At 41.1% G+C, this 24,167-nt stretch overlaps 1 protein-coding gene across 1 annotated transcript in view; it reads left to right on the top strand.

The window, feature by feature from the left end:
• Positions 1 to 7,764: 7,764 nt before the first annotated feature.
• ahr1b (aryl hydrocarbon receptor 1b) overlaps positions 7,765 to 24,167 on the top strand; it is a 39,018-nt gene continuing 22,615 nt past the window's right edge. Inside the window, exons 1-3 of the mRNA XM_015958034.3 lie at positions 7,765 to 8,027; positions 9,115 to 9,302; positions 22,286 to 22,395. Coding sequence (XP_015813520.3) covers positions 7,987 to 8,027; positions 9,115 to 9,302; positions 22,286 to 22,395 — 339 coding nt within the window. The 5' untranslated portion in view covers positions 7,765 to 7,986. The remainder of the gene's footprint in view (positions 8,028 to 9,114; positions 9,303 to 22,285; positions 22,396 to 24,167) is intronic.

Raw genomic sequence — 24,167 nt, 5'->3', positions numbered from 1 at the left:
AAAAAGACAATCAAGATAGAAAAGAGTATAACAATGGTTCACTTTAATAATCGAAGCTTAAATGCAAACTTTCAAGCCATAAAAGACCACATAACTCAGTTTGAACAGCCATTCAAGGTAATAGCCATGTCAGAGACCTGGATAACTCCTGGAAAAGAAGAAGACTTTAAAATAAATGGATATGAATTTCTTCATGTAGACAGCGTCAACAAGAAAGGGGGGGTTTACATTAATAAAAACCTAAAATATGAAAGAACGGGAAGAATGACGACTATTGTTGATGGAGTGATGGAATGTTTAACAGTGGAAATAAGTATGAAAAAAGGGAAAAACTTAATTGTCAGTTGTATAAACAGAACACCAGGATCCAAGATTGAGATATTTAAGGATTATATGGAGGAATTATTTACAACTATAAATCAGAATGTTTATTTGTGGGGATTTTAATATTGACCTATTGAATCCAAATCATAATAAGAGTACAGAAGAACTGATTGATTCCATGTACAGCATGGGCTTATTTCCACTGATAACAAGACTGACCAGAATAACATCTCATTGTGCAACTCCAATAGATAAAATGTTTACAAATCTAATAGAAGAAAATATAAAAAGTGGGCTGTTAATCAATGATATAACTGACCATTTTCCAGTCTTTGCGTCTCATGATTGCCACCATAAAGTGAACAGTTATGGGCACAAGATTATGTACAAAAGAATAAGAACAGAGAGGACATTAAACTGTCTTAGGAATGAACTCTTAAAACAAGACTGGAATATGGTATATGAACAAACAGAAGTTAACGAAGCGTATGAAGTATTTTTAAGAACATTTAAGTAAGTAAAAGTAAGTAAAACTTTATTTATATAGCACTTTTCACAGATAAAATCTCAAAGTGCTTCACAACATACATAAAAAGGTAAAACAAGACAGGAGCACAAGGTCAACTTACATAAAAGCTTGTCTAAATAAAAGTGTCTTCAGCTGCTTTTTATAAGAATCAACAGAGTCGGCCACACGAAGAAACAAGGGCAGGGTGTTCCAAAGTCTGGGAGCTACAGCTTGAAAGGACGAGTCCCCTCTAGTTTTAAATCTGGTCTTAGGGACCTTCAGTAGGTTTTGACCCGAGGACCGTAGAGTGCGGCCAGAAGAGTTAAAAGGTTTGATTAATATTGTGGAGCTTGTCCATTAAGAGCTCTAAAAGTCAAAACTAAAATTTTAAAATCAATTCTAAACTTGACCGGTAGCCAATGTAAAGAAGATAAAACTGGTGTTACGTGAGCCCTTCTATTGGTTCCTGTTGAAAGCCTTGCTGCAGCGTTCTGGACCAACTGGAGACGACTGACATCTGATTTGTTTAAACAAGTAAAGATAGAACTACAATAATCTAAACGAGAAGAAATAAAAGCATGGATAATCATCTCCAAGTCCGATTTTGAAGTAAAAGCTCTCAATTTGGAAATGTTTCGCAAATGATAAAAGCAGTTTTTTACTAATTGTTTTGAGTGGCAGCTCAAAGACATCGACTGGTCAAAAAGAACACCAAGGTTTCTGAGACTGGTCTGGACTGAGGAGCTCAGGGAACCGAGGTGTTGTTTGATTAAAAGCGCTTTCTGTTCAGGAGCAATGTGTTTCGGTCTTGCTTGAGCTCAACTGAAGACAGTTACTGGCTAGCCAGTCCTTACGCTCAATGCAATCAAGTAGATCAGCTAACTTGTTAAACTCTTTGTCCTTGAAAGAGCAGTACAGTTGAATACCATCCGCATATAAATGGTATGACACTTAGTAAAGCTTTTAATAATCTCTCCAAGAGGGCAAATATATAAAAGAAACACATTACTTGATAAAATTGCCCAGTAATTGAAATCAACAGGAAACACAACTATGCAGGAAGACCGTGGATGACTAAAGGACTACAAAATGCCAGCAAAAAAAAAAAGAATACCCACAATAGAAACTGAAAAGAAGTATAAAAATTACAAAAATAAATTAACAAATATGAGATCATGTAAAAGAGAGTATTTCATTAAAAGGTTACAACATAATAACGATAACACAAGAGAAATATGGAAGGTATTAAACAGCATAATCAAAAATGAATCAAGGAATAATGATTACCCTGGGTACTTTATGGAAGGGACAAGAAGCATTAATAATAGGAAGGAGATAGTAAATGGTTTTAATGAATTCTTTGCAAACATAGGGCCAAAACTGGCTGAAGAAATAAAGGTTGATGGAATAGAAAGGGACACTGGTGAAAATATTGAAAGGGATAGAAGCTCAATGTTTTTGAGAGCAGTGGAAGAGAAAGAGATCTATGACATAGTTGGAGGACTTAAGAACAAAACCAGCACAGATTGGAGTGATATTGATATGGTAACAGTTAAGACAGTTATTGATGGTGTTGTAAAACCATTAACATATATATTCAATTTGTCATTTCAAAACGGGGTTTTTCCACAAGATATGAAAGTTGCTAAAGTTATTCCCATTTACAAAACCAGTGAAAAGCATCATTTTACAAACTATAGACCAGTGTCGATCCTCTCCCAGTTCTTTAAGATACTGGAAAAACTGTTCATAAAAAGATTTGACAGTTTTGTGGAAAAATGTGAATTACTGACATATAGCCAATTTGGGTTCAGAAGCAACAGATCAACAACTTTGGCATTGATAGATTTAATGGAAACGATAACGGACTGTATGGATAATAAGAGGTATGCATTTTTAGACGTAAAAAAGGCGTTCGATACTGTTAATCATGAAATTATATTAAAAAAATGGAAAGGTACGTGTTTAGGGGAATTGTTGGGGACTGGCTAAAAAGCTATGTAGGGAATAGGAAACAATATGTACGAATAAATGAATACAAATCTGATTTGATGGATATAGCCTGTGGAGTACCTCAAGGTTCAGTACTGGGACAAAAATTGTTTATTATGCACTTAAATGATATCTGCAGAGTATCAACAATTTTAAAGTTTGTAATATTTGCCATGGTCTGCATCAGCCCCTTCCCTTTTTGTGCCTCCTGGTGTCCTCCATCCCTCTCTAGATTCCCTCTTGTGTCCCTTTGTTCCCCAGCTCCTCTTGTGCTCCACTCCAGGTTCTCCCCTTGTGTTGTAGCCCTTTAGCGCCCTCATGTGTCCTTGTCTGTATCCCTGTTATGTGTCTTATGTTGTAGCCCTTTGGCGCCCTCATGTGTCTTTTGTCTGCATCTATATATTGTGTCTTCTGTTTGTAGGCCCTCATATTATCACCTCAGGTACAATGTTTTATTTAGTCATCCTCAGCCTCCAGTCGGTAGCTCCAGCCTTCCCCAACTCTGTATGTGTGTGTGTGTGTCCTGCCCAGTTAGTGTTGTGTAGATTTGCGTGTATGTGTGTGCTCCACAACCCAGTGTATGCGTGTGTGTGTGTGCCGGTGTGTGTATTATGTCCTCCTCCAGATTGTTTGTGTGAGTCCTTCCCTCAGTCTCTAGGTTTAGATGTTGTATTTTAGGTTTATCTGCCCTTCTGTTCTGTTTCCCCAGTTAGAGTATTATTGTCACCTGCCATCCCTCCTGCAGCTCACCCCATACACCTGCTTCCTGTTTCCCTGATTGCTCCTCCCAGCGTATTTAAGCCCTGTCTGTCTCTGTGTTCTTGTCGGTCCATTGAATGTTGTTGGATGTTGTCTGCGGTGCTCGTGCTCTGTTGGAACTTTGTCTCCAGGTTTTTGTGCTCTAAGAAGAGCTTTGGGTGTTCCTGTTCCCCAGGACGTTTTGGACTTTGGCTCGCTGCCTCGGATTACTTTTGTTCTTTGTCCTAAAATAAAAGGATTTTACTTTGAACCACCTTCTGCCTCTTGTCATCCTGGGTTCTGCGTTTTGGGTCCTACCTACACCACAACGTGACAATATTTGCAGATGACACAAATCTACTGTGTTCAGGGGTGGAATTGCCACAGGTCTTGGAGTTGATCACACAGGAATTAACAATATTAAAAAAGTGGTTTGATATAAATGAATTATCATTGAATCTAGATAAAACCAGATTTATGTTATTTGGTAACCAAAAGAAAAACAACAAAATATAAATGTGTGGGATAATGTGTATTTAGAGAGTAAATGAAATTAAATTTCTTGGTGTGATTATTGACCATAAGCTCTGTTGGATGCAACACATTACTTATGTTCGGGGGAAATTAGCACGGGTCGTTGCCATCCTGGGGAAAGCAAAGAATATGCTGGATCAGAAAGCCCTGCACATATTACACTGTGCTTTACTGCCATATATGAGTAACTGTATAGAGGTCTGGGGAAACATACAAAAGTAACATACAGACGAAAACTATAATACAGAAAAAGGCCATTAGAATAATAAATAATGTGGGGTACAGGGACCATACAATTGCACTCTTTGTCGAAATGCAAGCTATTAAATTCCAAGACTTGGTGAAGCTCAAAACTGCACAAATAATGTATGAAGTAAGAAATAAATTGCTTCCAAGGGAAATCTGTTTGTTGTTCAAAGAAAGAGAAGGTGGGTGTAACTTAAGAGGGAAATGGAATTTAAAAATACAAAGTGCTAGAACAACTTTAAAAACTATGTCAATCGCAATTGCAGGAGTTAAATTATGGAACGGTCTAACAGAAGAGATAAAAGAAAGTAAAAACATAAACCAGTTTGAAGTAAAATATAAAAACCTAAATTTAAATAAGTGTAAGAATGAAGAAAACAGGGTTAACCCAGGATGGTAAATGTGGCTGGTTATGCTGTTGTGCTTCTTTTTCAGTGTTTTTTGGTTTGTTTGGTTTTTCTTTTTTCTCCATAACTGGTGAATCTGCAAATGTACACATTCTCTGTTTTCCATATGTTGTTTTGTTTTGTTTTGTTTTATATATATATATATATATTTTATATGTTGTTTGTTTAATTTAAGACTGAAAGAAAATTAAATGAATAAGAGGTAAAACTTGGGGGTAGGGACAAGTAAGCAAATACTTCTGCCTACTCCTTTTCAAACAAATAATGGAATTATATTTTGTAATGATACATGTGTGAAATGTTTGAAATAAAAATGAACTGAACTGAACTGAAGATCTCCGCATGCTACTGGAAAACGAACAACGTGACATACTCACCGCAATGTAAACAAGGCAGTTTGCTATTGAAGAAGGACTTGCGTACATCTAGCCGCTCCTGATTCTAATAAAGCCCAAGTCCAAAAAAAGCTGTTTCAAAAGAGCTGTCGCCATATTGTTCCACTCTGTCGCATCATCCCACCCTCCAGATGAATAGAGGGCCCTGACTGGCCCCCAAAGCGGATAGAGGACTGTGATTGGTCCACAGTGGTGGGCCAATTATAGCGATCTATCCTCTTTGTCAGTTTGAAACCCTTGGGAGCTGTGATTGGCCAGCCAGAATGTCGCCAGGGGCCGCTGAGGTTCCAATGGAGCATTCCTAGACCAAACTTTGCAAAGTTCGGTCTAGTTCACAAGTGGGGCTGCTCAATTAAAGTAGCTTTCCAGAGTCTCCTACTTTCAGAAACTATGGATTTTCAGAAATCCGTAACTGTGATTATCTCATTATGTTGCGATATAATGTAATCAATACGTCAGGTATTTATTTATTTATTTTGCTATGCACGGCCCCTGCCCCGCAGAGCTCCATGCAATAGGAAACAGAGCACCGACCAGAACTAACCAATAGCGTTTAACTACCGCTTAGACGCTTTTAATTTAAGGAATACCTCGGCTGATGCAGAGTTGATGAATTTTTCATGGACAAGAAAGTCTTTAAAATGTAAATATATGAAAACACTACATGACATGAGAATAATACTCATAAAACAACGTGTTTTAGCTGTTTGTCGGCTACAGAAGCACATTTATAAACAGAAACATGAAGTTGCCATCTTAAACAAACAGAGCGACAGACTTTTTGTGTGGTATGCTTGTCAGCCACTAGATGGTGCCATCGGATAAGAGAAATGCTCCGGAAAGAGACGTTAATCGAATTTTACGATTATAAAAATAAAACAAGCCGATTATTTGCTCCTCCCTCCTGTTCTGAGTTGCAAATGAAACGCTCCTCCCATAGTGTTGCAAACTCAGCAATTTTGTTGATAATTGTATGTATAATTGTGGGTCTGATGCTCATTAATTATACAGAATTTTAGGCTTTTAATACACTTAAACAGAAGAATGAGAAAAAAATCCCCCCCCCCCCCAGAGTTGTCATGAGTGTAAACTAGATCTATTAAACCTAAAACATGTTTTGGTACCAGGCTGGAAACATGTTTATTTCTGCTGTGAAATTGGTATTTTTAACATGGGAGTCAATGAGGATTTGCTCGCTTCTGACACCAGCCCCCAGTGGATGAGGGTGGAACTGCAATTTTTGTCACTTCGGTGTTGGCTTCATTTTCATACCAGTTTTATGGATGCTTGGTTTCTACTGAAGATCTAGTTTTAAAAATTCCCTCAGTTTTTCAGCCATAATCTTCCGTTTTATTTGAACAGGAATAAACTGGTTCACCCTCGTCTGCACCACTCTACACTCAACGTAGAAGAGCAGACAGCCACATGCACCTGCATCTATGGGGCTCAACGCTGTCCCCTGTCAGTGAGCCATGGTACTTAATGCATTTTTCTCTTCCATTACGACTGATCAGAGAAACTAAAAAGTGCTCACGCATTCATCAAAAATACTAGACAGTCTGAGGAATGCCCGCATGTGTAATCAAACCTTTGTGTTGGCGATTTACAGACAGGATGAATCTACTTCCTGCATCAGTCACTGTGTGCGGCGAAGTGCCTTCAGAATAAAGGCAGAACTCATTAATACCTTACGTCTCGCTTCTTCTATTAAATTGCAAATAGGGATGTTTATTGGTGAAATTATGGCAGTACGATACGTATTACGAAAGAGGGGAGACGATACAATGTATCACGACATATTGTGATACATTCAGTCAGACGATAGAGATTTATGGTATCGGCGAATATTGGAGAATTCAACAAACAGTCCAAACTGATACTTAACATGTTGAGCATGAGGTATCTGATCCATAATAGAGGGATTTACATTTCAATGGTGGAAACAAAACCCATTGCACACTGCTGCCAACTAGCGGCCAGCATTTGAATTGCACCAAAAAAAAAGAAAAGACTCAAATTTTTGCATGTAAATGCCTCCAAAAATTATATACACAGCTTCTGAAATATTGCATGAAAAAATATCACGATATGTTGCTATATCGATATTTTCTTACATCCCTAATAGCAAACACATAAATTCAGCTATAAAAATGTTGAAATGATCCAGGAAATTTTTTTACGGAGCAGGAAAATGGAGATTTTCTTTCATCACTGTTAGTGCTTTGTCATGTGACAGAAAACACCCTGACTGCACATCACTGACTGGATTTAGGTTCCATGCGAATGTCCCTCAGGGGTGGTCTCCTGCTGCTGGCGTGGCACGTTCTACATGTCATACAGACAGGCTCAGACCTGGCACGTGCAACCCACCATACAACGCAACTCCTCCGGGAAGAGCGCGCGCCGCTCCGGTCTCACAACGAGCAGATCCCGGGAGGAGGGCGGAGCTGACGGACCGGGACAGGGAAGAAATACCGGACTTTAACGCTTTTATATTGCGGGTTTTTTTTTTCCGCTGATGCCCCAGAATGTGAGAAGAAACCGGGGCAGGCTTAGTTCGCTGGATTCGACGCACCTGCGGACCGACAGGACGGGGTAACGGAGCGGACCTGACAGAACCGTTACCGGGAGCGGTAGTGTGTTTGCCACAGACTTGTAACATCTTCATTCTTCCTTCATAAATCCTTTAATTTTCTTTCTTACTCAAGAAAGATCTTAAACGCAGCGAGGAGGTTCTTTAGACCCTAGTGGACCCTAACGGAACAGGATGTTTGACATTTATTGGTGACCGGATTTTTGTGGGTCAGTCAGCCTCTACCGGAATTTACTGTTAAATAATAAAATGTACGCCGGAAGAAAAAGACGAAAACCGGCTCAGCGGGGGTAAGTAACACCTTAAAGATGTTCCACACCAAATGAAGATGCTTTAAACATTTTTATACACTTTAATCCCCTTGAAGGGTTGTGCACATGGGATTATCTCCGCAGCGCCTCCTGTAGGCAGCAGGTGGAATCTTCAGCCTAATTAAACTATTACCTGATTATTATCTAATAATCTGGGTTAGGCCTCAACTGTGCCGGTTTATTCCGAGTTGTTTTATGTTTTTAGTTGTTTATTACACCATGTATTTTTTCTCAGAGGTTATTTTACATTTTAATATTAAAAAATATATTTTTTGTCCTTCGTAAATTGTCTTGTTGCTGGTCATTCCATCTTTGTGTGCAGTTTTGGTTTGCACTCCGCATTTACTGCGTGCATTAACACTTCTTGCTAACATTTATTGCCCTTTCTCCTCCTTATTGGCTTTTTGTGTTTTCTTATATGATTAAATTATCATTTTCTTTTGTTGATATGTTTATGCTTTATTCCTCTGTCAGTGCGCCCCAGGGCATGTGGCTACATCGTAGCTCATCATCATCAGTGTGTGAATGTGTGTGTGAATGGGTGAATGATACACTGTAGTGTAAAGCGCTTTGGAGTCCTTACTCTGAGAGGCGCTATACAAGTGCGGGCCATTTATCATTTATTTTCTGGTTCTTTAGCATCCACTGCTTTAGTTTTTTTTAGTGTGTTCCTGCGGATATTCTTGTTTTATAAGACTGTTTGTTGCATCTCCGTGAAACATTTTCCTTTTCAGTGCCTTTTTTGTGTCAGTGCATGATAGGTTTGTGTGCTTTTTGTGGGTTTTTAGTATTTTATTTGTGTTTGTTTCAGTTTTCATGACTTTTCCAGCATAAATATTTCAAACTGTCTTCTGAAGCAGAAGATCAGGGTCCTTCTCTGGCTCCTAAGGTCAAACAGCACGGCTTTGAATATCTGACTGTCTTAAATCTGTTTTGTTATTTAAAAACAGTACATGTGCGCGTAAGATAATATAAAATGTAGTACAATTGAGTGACAAACATGCCATATATGTTACACACACTTATATGCACATTAGATATTTTTTTGTATCTGTATCCTCTCCAGAGTCAAACCCACTCCTGCAGAGGGCACCAAGTCCAACCCGTCCAAACGCCATCGTGACCGCCTGAACTCGGAGTTGGATCGACTCGCCAGCCTGCTGCCATTCCCTGAAGACGTCATCTCCAGCCTGGACAAGCTGTCCATCCTGAGGCTCAGCGTCAGCTTTCTCCGAACCAAAAGCTTCTTCTCAGGTGGGACTGCGGCTCGCTGAAGGGTCAGGTTCCCCCCTCAGGTGTTCCTAAAGCTGCTGAGGAGGCGGAAACACTCACAATAACCACCTTGTTAAAATCAGATTGCTATGCTTAAAAACATTAAAACAGAAGGAAGAAATGTTAAGGCTGCGGCCAGCGGCTCATTTGGGTTGCCATAGTAACCACAGGTAATCGATTCAGACCAGTTTTCTTTCATTTAACTGTGTTTATGTAGCTGAAAAACCACCTTAATGTGAAACACACACATCCTCACATCTCCTGTTAAAAGCTCTGGTTTTATTTTCTCCTATCCAACCACTTTCCTGCCTCAGGAGGATGAAAACTGAAGCTGATGTTGTTATTTATGGGGCTTATTTTTGGGTCAACCGAGTCGTTTTTTAATAATTCATCCAAAACGACTGCAAAGAACTGGGTGTGTGTTTATTTGGATGGTGTCGCAGGAAACACCACTTTAGTTGGACCTCTTTGATTCACATCCTGGTTTAGAGGTGGTGAAGTGCAGCAGGTCGGATTTATCAGGCTCACACACGCAGCAGGTGGACTTTAGCTAAGGAGGCGTGTGTGTGCTACTTTAGTTGTCTGTGTAGGATCTAAAAATAGGTTTGAAAGTGTCAATCCTACTACTTAAAACTGTTTTTGGCCTAAACTGAATTTCAGGGTATCAAAATAACATCCTGTGTTTCTACAGCCATCAGAAAGCCCTCCCTCCGTAGACGTGGAGATTATGTGGGTTTACTGTAGAAATGTCTCTGATTTGGTCTCAGACTTGATTTGGTGATTCCTTAATCAGCAGAATAAGGCCGGGGCTCTCGTCTCGGAGTGGCTGAACGTTCACTGACCCTCTGTTATCGGAACGTTCTGATGGAACCAAACCGTTCTGAGGGTCAGTCCTGTTTCGCCCCTCGGCCATGAGACAACCTGCGTCTGAGTGAGGAGGCTGAGGCGTTCAGAGTGTGTGTGTGTGTGTGTGTGTGTGTGTAATCCACTCCGGGGGGGGGGCTTACGGGCCTATGGAAGGGGGGTTGCAGAGTAACAATCCACTCTCGGGTTCGTCAGTGAAGCGCAGAGGCAGTGATGAGAAATCCAAGCGTGAGGAGATGAAACATGAGATCTCATGAACGGTTCCTAAATCTGCTGCAGGCTTTTATTTTGTTGAATTTCTTCCGACGGATCAAGAGGGAACATGCTTTTAGGTCAGTCAGCAGAGATGGGGAAGAACGTTTGTGTTTCAGAGCGTTTCCGTTCACATCAGATGAATGTTTCCTGCTACAAATCGGTTTGATTCCATGAATATTTCAAAGCTCCACACACAGAACTGCTCGCTAGACTCCAGCACTCCTCCTGTTTCTATCTCAGTCTGTTAATCAGTGAAGTGGCAGACCGCTCTCGCTCTTCGTCCTCCGGCTGATGCAGCTCTGGGTGAAGCGAGCCGCTGAGCAGCTTCTGTTGTGATGTTTTTATTGGATGTTGGTGATGTCGTCGTCCTTCGTTGTGCCAACATCCCTTCCTCTCCTCTGCTCGGCCGCCTCAGGCAACGCTGCCCCCCACCCCGACAGCTTCTGACGTCAGAGCGTTAAACTCCCGTTCCATCCCTGCTGGCTCTGAATTATTGATGGTCAAGATGGATTTTATGTTCTGTTTTTTGTTTGAGAGGCTCAGCCAAGACAAAATACAAGTTTGGCTGCAGCTCAAATAAATCAGCTCATAAATTACCACCAATCTGTTTTCATTAGTAATTATTGACACGATTAAGTCTGTTGACATTCTCCTGAATAAATCCACCAGGAATGACTAACTATGTGAAAAAGAGAAAAACGTTTTTCTTATGTAGTTTTTCGTTTGTTTATTAGAAAAGCACACATAAATAAAAGAGTGTGACTTTATCCAGGATCTGTGTCCATGTTTGTTTTTGCCAAAACCTCTCCAGAAGGATGGATGCGGTGAATCTGGGTCAGGATCTGAAGAACCTGGGTTTAGTCAGAGACTTCCTGTTCCATTAACGTCTCAGAAAAGCTCTTTGTTTCCTCCAGACTGTTTCCTCACGGTCAACGGCACGCCGCCGCCGCTCTTTGTGTTGGTATCTCTGGGGTCAAAGGTCACAGAGATACCCCTTCAGGGAAAACGATGTTACTCATACTTACTTTCATCCACTGTTCATCAGAAGAGACAGAAAGCAAACAACAGGCATCCAAATAACCGTCACATTCATTATTTCAATCTTTATTTATTTTATTTACAAAGCGCCTTCCACTGGCTTTATGGGAGCCTGCAGAGCGCTGAACATAAGATACACTAAAAACATGAAGAGCAATAAAAAGGAGATAAAAGCAACATGCAGACAAATGTAAAAGGAGCATTAACCTTCTCAGGCTCTAAATAAATTTTGATAAAAGGACGAACAACTAAGTCCTTCAGGGGTACTTCTGAGTTAAAAAATGCTCATGAAACACGTATGTGGATTAACCAGGTAGGTAGGTTTTAACGTTGCAAATCTGCAACACCTGCCTCCAGAAGGTTAAAGCACAAAACCAAGTCACATAAAAGTCAAACAATAAAATTGAGTCTTCAAACGACTCTTGGAGACCTGCAGTGATGGTGACAGTTTAATATCGAGTGGAAGCTCATTCCAGAGAGAAGGAGCCAAGACCGAGAAAGCCCGACCACCTTTAGACCTGTATCGAGTCTGTGGGACAGTCAGTAGCTCCAAGTCAGCCGAGTTCGTGATGAGGTATGTCTTTTTATTAGTGCTGCCAAGTATGGTGGAACACCACCATAAAGAGACTGGAAGACATAGCACAGAACTTTAAACTTTGCCTGAAAACCTACAGGGAGACAGTGTAATGAGGTCAGCACAGGAGTGATGTGTGCCCACTTCCTCTTCCCTGTCAGAAATCTGGCTACAGAGCTCTAAACCAACTGTAGACGTCTCAGTGCTGCCAGTATAAACCCAACATATAAAGCATTACAATAATCGAGCCTGGATAAAACAAATGCCTGGAGCACAGACTCCATATGCGCTTGAGACAGTGCGCTTGATTTTGGTTGGCCATCGCAGGTTGAAGAAGCAGGCTCGTACAACCATGTTGATGTGAGCTTCTGATATGAGTTCTACATCCAGCCTCAATCCCACGCTGGTGACAACTGACTTCTGGTAGGGAGAGAGAACATCTAAATTGGGAGCAGAACTTTCACCCACCTTACTAGGTGGGAGGAATGTAATAAGCTCTGTTTTGCTCTCATTCACATGGAGGTAATCAGCTGTGAGCCAGGACTTAACATCATCCAAACAAGCCAGAAGATTAGAAATGGAACCCCTTTCCCCTGGAAACAAAGGAAAATAAATCCGGCAGTCATCTGCATACAGAAGAAACTCAACACCATGACTGTGCAGGAGAGCCCCCAAGAGACATTAATAAAGAGCAAAGAGGAGGGCCCCAGGACAGAACCCTGTGGTACCCCCCACCGCAAGTCTCCCCAAGGTGACACACCATCGCCCACCATGACCCAAAACCTCCTACCCAAGAGGTATGACCGCAGCCATTCAAGAGCCAACCCTGTGATCCCCACCAATCGCTCCAGGCGATCCAGCAGAATTTCATGGTCGACAGTGTCAAAGGCTGCTGTTAGGTCCAATAACAACAGCACCTCAGCTGCACCCTGATCCATAGCTACTAAGATATCATTTAACACCATTAACAGTGCAGACTCCATGCTTTGTCCAGCCCTAAATCCAGATCTGAACATCTCCGAACCGTCTTAAAAAGACACCAACTACGGACAGACAACCTTTTCCAGTAACTTAGGGTCTAAGGAAGTTTAGAGATGGGCCTTTAATTTTCCAAAACAGACATACCAGAGCCTGACATCTTTAATATTGGCTGTATTGCCGCATCTTTTATAGAAGTCAGAACTGAACATGAACACAGGCTGCCATTTATAATGGTTAGTATAAATGGGCCCAGTGAGGAGAAGGCTTCCTTACAGACACGAGGCAGCAGTGCATCAAAAGGAAAGCCAGCCAGCTTTGGATAGAAGACTAGCCTTTCCAACTCAGCTAAAGAGACTGGGTCAAAAGAGGCTAATGTGGCACGAGGCATGGCCGGTGACTAGGGCTGAACGATTTAGGAAAATAATCTAATTGCGATTTTTTTCCTTCAATATTGCAATTGCGATTTAATTCACGATTATTTTCTCAAGGGGCTTTTCTCATTTTTCAACTAACAGAAGCAAAAAGTAAAAAAAAAAAATCTATGTAACTTGTACTGAATATAAACAAGTTTATGTATGTACATATTTATCTACATATCATATCAACAAGTTTATTTGTCTACATAAACACTCACAAGTAAAAAGAAAAATTTGTATTTTAAGGTGCAATGCTTTGCAGCCAGGAGCACATCCATTGAAGGACCATGGGTATTATCATCAATTGTGAAAATTGATTTGCAGGAAGTGTGTCCCATTTTATTGAAGTATTTTGATTTGAGAGTTTTTGACGTTTTGCCCATGCAGAGCTTCGGTAGTTCAATTTCGTTCATAGCTGCTAGCCAGTGGGGTTAAAGTCTCTTACAGTTTTCTAGCTTTACTAAAATATCTGTAATATTTGATTAATAACAGTTTTTACTTTTTGTTAGACTCCAAATGTAATAATTTGGCACGTTCCTAATTCGTAATTTGTAACAATGTAATCAGCAATATTAGCATTAGCATCCCTATGGGTTTTTCAATGTATATTAGCATTGCGCTAACCACTCACTGCCAGTCAAATTGCAGCCTTTGCGATTAGAAAATCTCCTTTTGTCACATCTGCATAAGCAATTAATCGTTCTGCCCTACCGGTTACACAAACTCAGAAACAGAGCCAAACATTGATGATCTAATCATAGATATTTTCTCAACAAAGAACTTGTGAAAATCATTAGAGTCACCAGCCATGGAAGGGGTTAAATCAAGGTCTTGAAATTCCAATACAGAATTTAGAGTGCTGAAGAGGAGTTTAGGGTCATGTGAGTAAGCAGAAATGATGTCAGCAAAATATGCTGTCCTAGATTTCCTCACAGCATCCTGGTATGCAGCCAAAGACACCTGGAAAATGTCACAAGAGATCTGCAGACCATCTTTCTTCCACTGCCTTTCTGCAGAACTACAGTCCCGCCTGCACACTCGAGTAGCATCAGAGAGTCAGGGCTCCCTTCCTAGTCTAGGCTTCCTGACCTTAGAAGGGGCAACGATATCAAAAATGTTCCTGCATACAGTGAAACTGACGAGAAAACTCCTCAGTGTTGAGAGACATCAAGATCAGCTTCTTCCCTTCTAAAGTTAAAAGTTCAGCAAACTCAGAAACCCTTTCTGCATTTAAAACACAGCATCTTCTAGACTGAATATCCCTCACAACAGGGGAGAAGGTAAAATAAAATCACAAAAAACTGGTGAGCGGTCTGAAGATGTAGAGGGGATGATCTCAACATTAATGGCAGAGAAACCAAAAGAAAAACCCAAATCCAGCATGTGCCCTTTAACATGATGAGTTGGACCCCTGACCCATTGTGTCAGATTAAAAGAGCACAGCAAGTTCAAAAGGTTTCTGGCAAGTGGGTTATCAGGACAACAAACATGTTTATTAAAGTCACCAAGAAGCAGAACATGATCATATTTCTGCAAGCTGTCCACCACAAAATCGGAAAAATCCTTCAGAAATTCGGAATCGTACTTCGGTGGGCGATATATCACACCCACCAGTAACCGAGGAGATGAGCCAACTTCAACAAGTTCAAAAGAGGCAGGTATCACAGAGGGAGTGAGCTGCCTACAACTAAAGTGAAATTTGTAAACGACAACCAGACCTCCACCTCGGCCTGGTGTTCTTGGAACATTAAAACAGTTGCAGCCAATTCAATTCAATTCCATTCAAAAATACTTTATTAATCCCAGAGGGAAATTGATTGCTGTAGTAGCTCATAATAATAATTATTATCAAGTCATCAAAGAGTTATTGTATATTACAATGGCTGTTGGCAGGAAGGATCTCCAGTAGCGGTCAGTGTTGCAGCGAAACAGAAGAAGCCTCTTGACTGAAGACACTCTTCTGTTGTCGGACAGTCTTGTGAAGAGAATGCTCAGGGTTGTCCATAATTTTCTTGATTCTCTGGAGAATCCTTCTTTGCATTATCTCCTCCAGTGGTTCCCCAGTCGTCCCCAGAACAGAACCAGCCTTTTTTATTAGGCTGTTGAGCCTTTTCAGGTCCCTGCTTCTGATGCTGCTACCCCAACAGACGGTGGCTGAAGAGATTACACTCTCAACAGCAGACTTGTAGAAGATCTGCAGCATCTTGCTACAGACATTGAAGGACCTAAGCATCCTCAAGAAGTGCAGTCTGCTGTGCCCCTTCTTGTTAACAGCTTCGCTGTTCTTTCTCCAGTCCAGTCTGTTTTCCAGGTGAACTCCAAGGTATTTGTATTCCTCAACCACCTCCACTTCTTCTCCCATGATGGAAACAGTGTTTGACCACCCTGTTTCTTCTGAAGTCTAAAATCATCTCCTTTGTTTTGTTCATGTTCAAGGCCAGATGATTGTTTCCACACCATGCCACAAAGCGCTCCACCAGCTCTCTGTACTCAGCTTCCTGTCCTTCTCTGATACACCCAACAACTGCAGAGTCATCTGAGTATTTCTGTAGATGACAGGTCTCTGATTTGTACTGGAAGTCTGAGGTGTACAGGGTGAAAAGCAATGGTGAGAGTACAGTCCCCTGTGGTGCTCCAATGTTACTGATCACCTGGTTTGATGTGCAGTTCTTCAGCTTCACAAACTGTGGTCTGTTTGTCAGGTGGTCTTTAATCCACACAATAGTTGAGGCCCCCACCTGTGTCTTCTGGAGTTTCTGGCAAAGTACACCAGGCTGGATTGTGTTAAATGCACTGGAGAAATCAAAGAACATGACCCTCACAGTGCTGCCTGCTTTGTCCAGATGACAGTGGGTTGGTTGAAGCAGCTGGATGATGGCATCTTCAACTCCAACTCCATGGCGATAAGCAAACTGCAGCGGGTCCTGATATGTTCTAGTTTGCTTATTCAGGTGGACCAACAGGAGTCTCTCCAGGACCTTCATGATGTGGGATGTCAGGGCAACCGGTCTGTAGTTATCATTGACTGATGGGCGAGTTTTCTTTGGAACTGAAACAAGGCAGGATGTCTTCCACAGGACTAGAACCTTCTCCTAGGCCAGGTTGAGGTTGAAGAGGTGCTGCAGAATCCCACAGAGCTGCTCTGCACATGCCTTCAGTACCCTGGAGCTGACACCATCTGGACCGGCAGCCTTGTTCCTGTTCAGTCTCCAGCTGCCTCTTCACCTGACTTCTAGGGACAGATAGGTGGGAGGGGGAGGTAAATGGGGCAGCAGCATCTTCTGACTTGGTTGAAGACAGATTTATAGAACCAGAAGAGTCCATAACTGTGTTAGAGGACAAAAGAGCTGGCGTGTGACAGGAAAATGTTGGATCAGAGGAAGATGGGATGTCTGATTGGCTGGGGACAGGTGAGGAGGATGCTGGGTTTGTTCCTGAACTGAACCTATTGAAGAACTTGTTCAGTTCATTGGCTGTGTTCAGGCTGCCATCTGTGCAATGCTTCCTCTGCTTGAAGCCTGTGATCTTCTTCATCCCTGACAAGACATCTCTGATATTTTCCTCTGTAGTTTGTTCTCCAGCTTCTTCCTGTATGCCTCCTTGCTGTCTCTGATCTTGATCTTCAGTTGCTTCTGTATACTCCTCAATAATTCCCTGTCTCCCTCCTTGAAGGCTCTTTTTTTTCTCATTTAGCAGATTTTTCAGTTCACTGGTGATCCAGGGTTTGTTATTAGCGAAGCATCTCACTGTTCTGGTGGGTATGATGTTGTCCACACAGAAGTTTATATAGTCAGTGACACATCCAGTCATAGCATTGATGTCCTCTTCATATCCTTGGCAAAGAGTAATCCAATCTGTGGTCGCAAAGCAACCCTGCAGGGCTTCTTCATCATCCTGTGACCATTTTCTCACAGTTCTTCTTGTCACTGGTTGCCTCTGAACAAGTGGTTTGTATTCTGAGCAGAGAAAAACAAGATTGTGATCTGATTGTCCCAGAGGAGGTCTTGTTTACATTTGCATAACACAAATCCAATGTCTTGTTTTCTCTGGTGGAGCAGCTGACAAACTGTTGAAATGTTGGAAGTGTAGCAGAGAGCGAGGCATGACTAAAATCACCAGATATAGCCACAAATGCATTGGGGTGCTAGGTTTGTAGCTTAGCGACAACAAAACTGATGGCATCACATGCACTTTCAGCAATGGCTGAAGGTAGAATATAAACAGTTGCCTAGACAACACTGGTGAACTCTCTTGGCAAAAATATGGGCCACAACTTACTGCCAAGAGTTCAACATCTGGGCTGCAGAGACGACATTTCACTGAAACATGACCTGGATGGCACCATCTGTTGTTGACATGCACTGCCACTCCACCTCCTTTTCTTTTCCCACTCCTCTTCAGATCTCTGCCTGCTCGTACAGTCAGGAATCCCGGCAGAGAGACGCTGGAATAGGGGATATGGTCCTTCAGCCACGTCTCAGTGAAACGCGTAACACTGCACTGCCAATACTCTGGCTGAGTCCTTGAAAGGGCTTGGGGTTCATCCATCTTGTTGGCCAATGATCTCACATTGCCCATTATGATCGATGGAAGAGATGGTTTGAATTTCCTCTTTCTCTGTCTCCGTTTTGCCCCCGCTCTGCACCCACGCTTCTTGCGTTTTAGCTCATTTGGGATTTGTGGCTTCAGTTGAAGTATTATATCAGCCTTTCCAATGTTAATCAGCTGCTCCCGATTGTAAACCAGCTTGTTGCCATGGTTACGGATCTTAACAAATGCTCTAAAAGTGATAAAATAGCAGTAAAAATCTTCTAAGCTGCACAGCACCAGAAACAGAAAAGTAAAATATCAAAAAAAAAAATACCGTTTTTCTTGAGAAACTAGAAGAAAAATGTCCAAAAAAAGGCAAAACTTAAGTATAGTCAACAGAGCTACTCAAACAGGCAATCATCCAGAGCAGTGCAGTTCCGAAACATGAACCAGGAACCAGTTCCACCAATGCACTCGAGTCACTCGGAGAAATCCAGGTTTCTAAACTATAAAGAAATCTGCTTATTTATTAACAAAACAGAAAACAAGCTCACAATGATTCATTTTATATGTTTTCATAGAAAACATTTAATTATTTAATGTTATACAATAATGAATTTACAGGAAGTAAAATTTTACATAATTAAAGACACAAATATACAAGATTAAAGAGACAACGTGTGATTTTTACCATTAATCTCTGGAAATATCCTTCAAAATGTTGTTGAAAATTAATTAAGTGATGCCCAGTAGTTGAACAGTATTGGTGGCTTCATAACATATAATCATAAAAGTCTGTTCTAGATTACATGGGAGTGGGTCTAAGGGTGTTTCTCAATGTCAAGGCGCCTGGCCTCGACAGGTGATGTCTTGCAAGGCCAGGCGCCACGAGGATGCTGTCCTTCCTTGGTCAAAGAAAACGGTTAAATTGAACAGACTTGCATGATGTTTGCCACGGCTTCCGCGGCGGTCACGTAACATCACGTGACATACAAAATAACATTATATTTTATACGTATAAGTTTCAATATAAATATAATGAGCCTTTTACTTTTTAAATTGTGTATATATTTGTTAAGTTAAATATATAAGCGAGTTACTACCCTAAAGCCTACTACCCGGTGTAGGAAGTGACGCCACCATCAGCGTCAGCTCTGAAGATGTTTGCAGCCACAAACGAAACTGTCAGCAAGGTAAAGAGAAACCTAATCTGTGTTTAAAAAAGAACCAAAAATGGAGTTACTACCCGCTAGCCACTGAAGCTGCAACTACTAAGTAAATAACCAACCATAGATAACTTCTTTGGATCTAAAAAAAACATTTCAGATATCAGCCCGATAGCTACAATTAGTTGACTTACCTTTCAGCTTGAAATTTGCCTTTGAAGTAGGTGCCAGCTTCGGGTCGGCCATCCTTTTAAAAATACTGCGCTGTATTTTGGGAAATTTTTGACCAAGGCTAGGCTACAAGACACCTTCCGTGTGTCCTTGCTCAGCTAGCTAAATGGCTAACAAACAGAGAACACACACCTCAGTAGAACACGAACATTGGAACAAGCCTTGGCGGTTCCTGATGACGTATCTCTGTGCCAATGTCTAAGTTGTGGTCATGCTAATAACGAACTTTTAAAAGCTGATAAATCTCAAAGTATGTGATTGGCGTGTTAACACCCATCATTAGATGCCATTTAAATTGCAGTACAACATGTGTGCGATCCAGGGTCTAAGGCTAAGTGGATTAGAAAATAGCTCATTTAGCCTAGTTGACTCTTATTTGTTTTTTTGTTCTTCCGGGGACCCCTGAGCCGACCGGAAAGGGAAGAGACTTAGGCGCCCTATATAAAGTGACAGAGACTGCAAACTTGTGATTGGTCAGGACGCCGCTTCCTTTAACTTTGTCGACAGCACTGCCATTGTCCCTCAAACAATAAAGGGAGCCCAAGATATTTAACAGCAGACATGGAACATATTGAAAAACATCTAGCAGAAAAAGGCCATAATTAATGTTTATTCACCCATGACTGAAGGAGAACAAAGATACACAGCAAGCTCTTTATTCGTGGAAGAAAATGACGAGCACATGAAGAGGTGGAGAATGAAAGGGAAATGTATGTAGTACATGTGTGTAGTATGTAGTGTTAAAAAGTATCTGAAACACATAAACACAATATGAACACAATAGTGATGCCAATCACTGCCTCAGTGCTGCTCTCTCTGTCCGCCAGGCGACTAGGGATGAGCCGGATACTTGTTTCAGACGAGTATCCGGTACGGATAAAGCATTTTTGAAGAATACGAGCATGAAACGAGTAAAACTCGTAAATATATGTAATCGTGCTGAAGGGAAATCCTCATTGGGTAACTGACTGTCTTCACGCTCTGTGATTGGCCAGTCACATACATTGCCCGCCCCTCCCTACACACAAAACTCTACAGCCGGGAGCTCAGTCTGGCCCATCCATCCACACACACACAGACAGTAACGGATCTCTCTGTGCTTGCTTCACTGTTGCTCACCTTTCTTCAGTGCTCCCTAGGTTTTCTTCAGCTCGCCTCTTTTTCGGTTTAATATTAAAAGTTACTTTTGTCGTAACGTACATGGTGCATTTGACAAGACAGAGCTGAAAATGGCTCGTGCTGCGTCGGTCACTGCCTCCGCTCTGCTCCGGTTGCCCCCCCCCCCCCCCTTTCTTGGTTTGATATTAATAAACTGTCACTCAATTTAAAAAAGACTAAATTTATGATATTTGGTATCAAAAGGAACTTGACAGGGAAATTAACTTAAAAATATGGAATGTTGAAATTGAAAGGGTGACAGAAATTAAATTTTTGGGCGTGGTTATTGATCATAAAATAAAATTGAGACAGCATGTTTATTACATTAAAGGAAAACTTTCTAAGATTATAGCAATACTGTACAAATCAAGACATAAGTTGAATTATGCAGCATTTCATATCATTTATTGTTCACTCATACTACCTCACATTTCATACCGTGTGGAAGTCTGTTGACTGACCAATCAAACGTTAGTTAGTGCAATAGTTCTCTTACAAAAACGTGCAATACGTATTATTAATAAGGCGGATTATTTGGCACATACACATCCATTGTTTTTAAAATTACATGTTATGAAATTTAATGATTTTGTTTACTATAATATAATGCAAATAATGTATAAAGCTAAATTAAAGTTACTTCTGCAAAGTATACAAACGTTTTTTTTTTCTTGTGTAGAAACTAAGTATGACTTTAGAGATATTAATACATTTATTGTTCCTTTGGCAAAAAAAAAAAAAAGAAGTTAAATGAAATGTATATCTGTGGTGGGGTTAAACTATGGAATAATCCCAGTGTAAAGGTAAGAACTTGTGGTACATTTTTGTTGTTTAAAAGGATGGTTTTGAAGATAATTTTTTATGGTTACAAGAGTTTATAAGTTGTGCTGTAAATGTAAGAGTATTGTGAACTTATTTGACTAAATAGTGTATATTTCTCTTCTTATTTTCTATTTTGCTTAAATTGTACAGATTTGTGTTAAAGGGGTAGATTAATTTGTTTAATTTGTTAAAAAGGTCAGGCATAAATATAAGCATGTTTCTTCGGCCTGAGCCTTTTTAGTCACTCTAAATGTAATTAAATGTAATGTGTTATTGATTATATTATTATGTTTTGACTGAATAAACTCAATTCAAATTCAAATTCAATTCAAATTTCTTTGTATGCAATAATCCATACACTGAAATATTAATGTTCTGATTTTATTGAAAAACTTGTTCTGTAACAGTTTCTTTACTATTGTGATCAAAAATATTTAATCTCAGTTCTGAGGCTGCTCTGTAAATAGTTTTTAAATAAACAATACACATAGCAACTTCTGATCAATCCATATCAATGTCAGACTTAAACTATTGATGTAAACCACACCCACCTCCGGGTTAGACCACGCCTACTCCGAGTACAGATACAGATAATTTAGATTGTTGAACAGATACAGATACAAATAGTGGTGTACTCACTCATCCCTACAAGCGACACCTCCTTTAGGAACAATTTTCTATCAGGATGTGACTCACCCTTTAAGAGGCCCTTTCAAATAAAAGCACACCTTCAGTTGATTCATGTTGGTCCAGAAAAAACCTCTTTAATTACATATTCAGAGATTAAATCACTTTTTTAGTGGAGCCTTTATTTGTGCCGCCTCCTTTTTGCTAAAATGTTCCTGATGATCCATTGTAGACAATGTGTAATGTTCCTGACAGAAGAGGTTTTACTTTTCTGTGACTAGTCTCCTCTCTGCATTGTTGTAGTGGCATTGAACAGTCAGCCTGTGAACGATGTGAAGAAGAGCAGCGAGCAGAACGACGGCAGCCGGACTTCAGGAGAAGGTCGGGTTCCTGAGGGAGAGCTGCTGTTGCAGGTTGGTGAGAAGCTCAGTAAACAAACCTTCAGGACCTCTGAGTAGAGCATCTGCAGGCTGTGGTCTGATGGATGAAAGGAAACAACAGAAGCAAACCTGAAAGATATAAATATGATGTTTTATTTGGCTTTCAGTCAATCCATCCATCTATTCTTATGTGCTTATCCGCGGCCGGGTGGCGGGGGCAGCGGCCTGAAGAGAGAAGCCTAGGCTTCCCTCTCCCTAGCCACCTGGGCCAGCTCCTCCGGGGGAATCCTAAGGTGTTCCCAGGCCAGCCGAGAGACATTTTCTCTCCAGCGTGTCCTGGGTCTTTCTTTAGGTCTCCTCCTGATTGGACATGCCCAGAAAACCTCACCAGGGAGGCATCCAGGAGGCATCCTAAATAGATGCCTGAGCCACCTCAACTGGCTCCTCTCAGTAGCTACGTTTACGTGCGCCAAATTTCCCCTTTCTGATTCAAGTTGATTGGAAATCCCAAATCTCTGTTCATATGGACACTAACTGAAAGGATCCGATCATGCTGTGAGTATACACATGGACGTAATTTTGGGGGGGGACAGGGGGGACATGTCCCCCCCACTTTTTCCAAAATCAAGTTTTGACCCCTGCACTTTTTACCATCCAAAACCAATATCACGCTATATTAAATTGACACTGGTTGAGCTCTAGGACCATGCAGAAAACAACCATTTGTGTTGAAGCCTGTTTCCCATTAGAGCATACTGTAAAGATAATTCCCCCCATCTACCCCCCGTGTCCCCCCCACTTCTAAAATAAAAATTACGTCCATGAGTATACATACACCGAGCATTCAATCAGATGAAATAGGTCGAGCGTGCTCAGAGTTGTTTTTCCCGGGGAAAAATTTTTTGTAAACGACATCTTGTCCACACGCATTTTATGTTCCTATTCTCTAACTTTGTCCGTTGATTTACCTTTCCAGCGTTTTTTAATTTGGTCGATACTTCAGTGAATTCCAGCTTCCTGCAACTTTAGATGCGCATCGAGACGTTCAATAATCTTGAGCTCCCGTAGAGTTTCCAGTAGACGGACCACTTCTGTTACCTCCCGCCATGTTATCGACTTGTCCTGAGCGTCTGCAACGGCAGAAAGACGTCACGTTAAATTTGCACACATGGGCACTGTTTTACCCCAACATTCCGAATGGATGTGTACATGGACGTCAATCGGAATAATAATCGGACAAAACCTCCTCTCTCAATCGGAAGGAAATGTCCTTCCGATGGAGCTGTATCGGATCGGAATATTCCGTGTTTATTTGAGGATTTTTTGACCTGATAGGGCATTCATTCCTATTATTTGTGCCCATGTAAATGTAGCTACTGAGGAGGAGCAGCGGGTCTACTCTGAGCCCCTCCCGGATGAATGGGATTCTCACCCTATCTCTAAGCGACCCTGTGGAGAAAACTTATTTTGGCCGCTTGTTCTTTCGGTCCCCGCCCAAATCTCGTAACCATAGATGAGGGTTTTCTATCACGACGTTTAAATAAATCATCAATTAAAACCAGAGTAGATGATTTGGTTCTCGGCTTTGTAATGTTCAGGAATTTCACTAAATACTTTTAAAGGAAAAGGGAAGTCTGTGTTAGTGCACACGTCTGATCGTGTCCTCTTCAGAGACCCCCGGGGCTTCAGGAAGAGCTCCATGGAGGTGTTACTCATCCATGTGTGACCTCCTTCCTCCACATCTTCACTCTGATGTCCTCTTGTCACCTTCCCTCTGCATGGAGGATGCTCTCATCCCAGTTATT

This window comes from Nothobranchius furzeri, chromosome 3, assembly GCF_043380555.1.
Source record: "Nothobranchius furzeri strain GRZ-AD chromosome 3, NfurGRZ-RIMD1, whole genome shotgun sequence".
NCBI classification, from domain to species: domain Eukaryota; kingdom Metazoa; phylum Chordata; class Actinopteri; order Cyprinodontiformes; family Nothobranchiidae; genus Nothobranchius; species Nothobranchius furzeri.
Note: the sequence above shows the minus strand (reverse complement) of the source record. Positions and strands in the feature narration are given on the sequence as shown.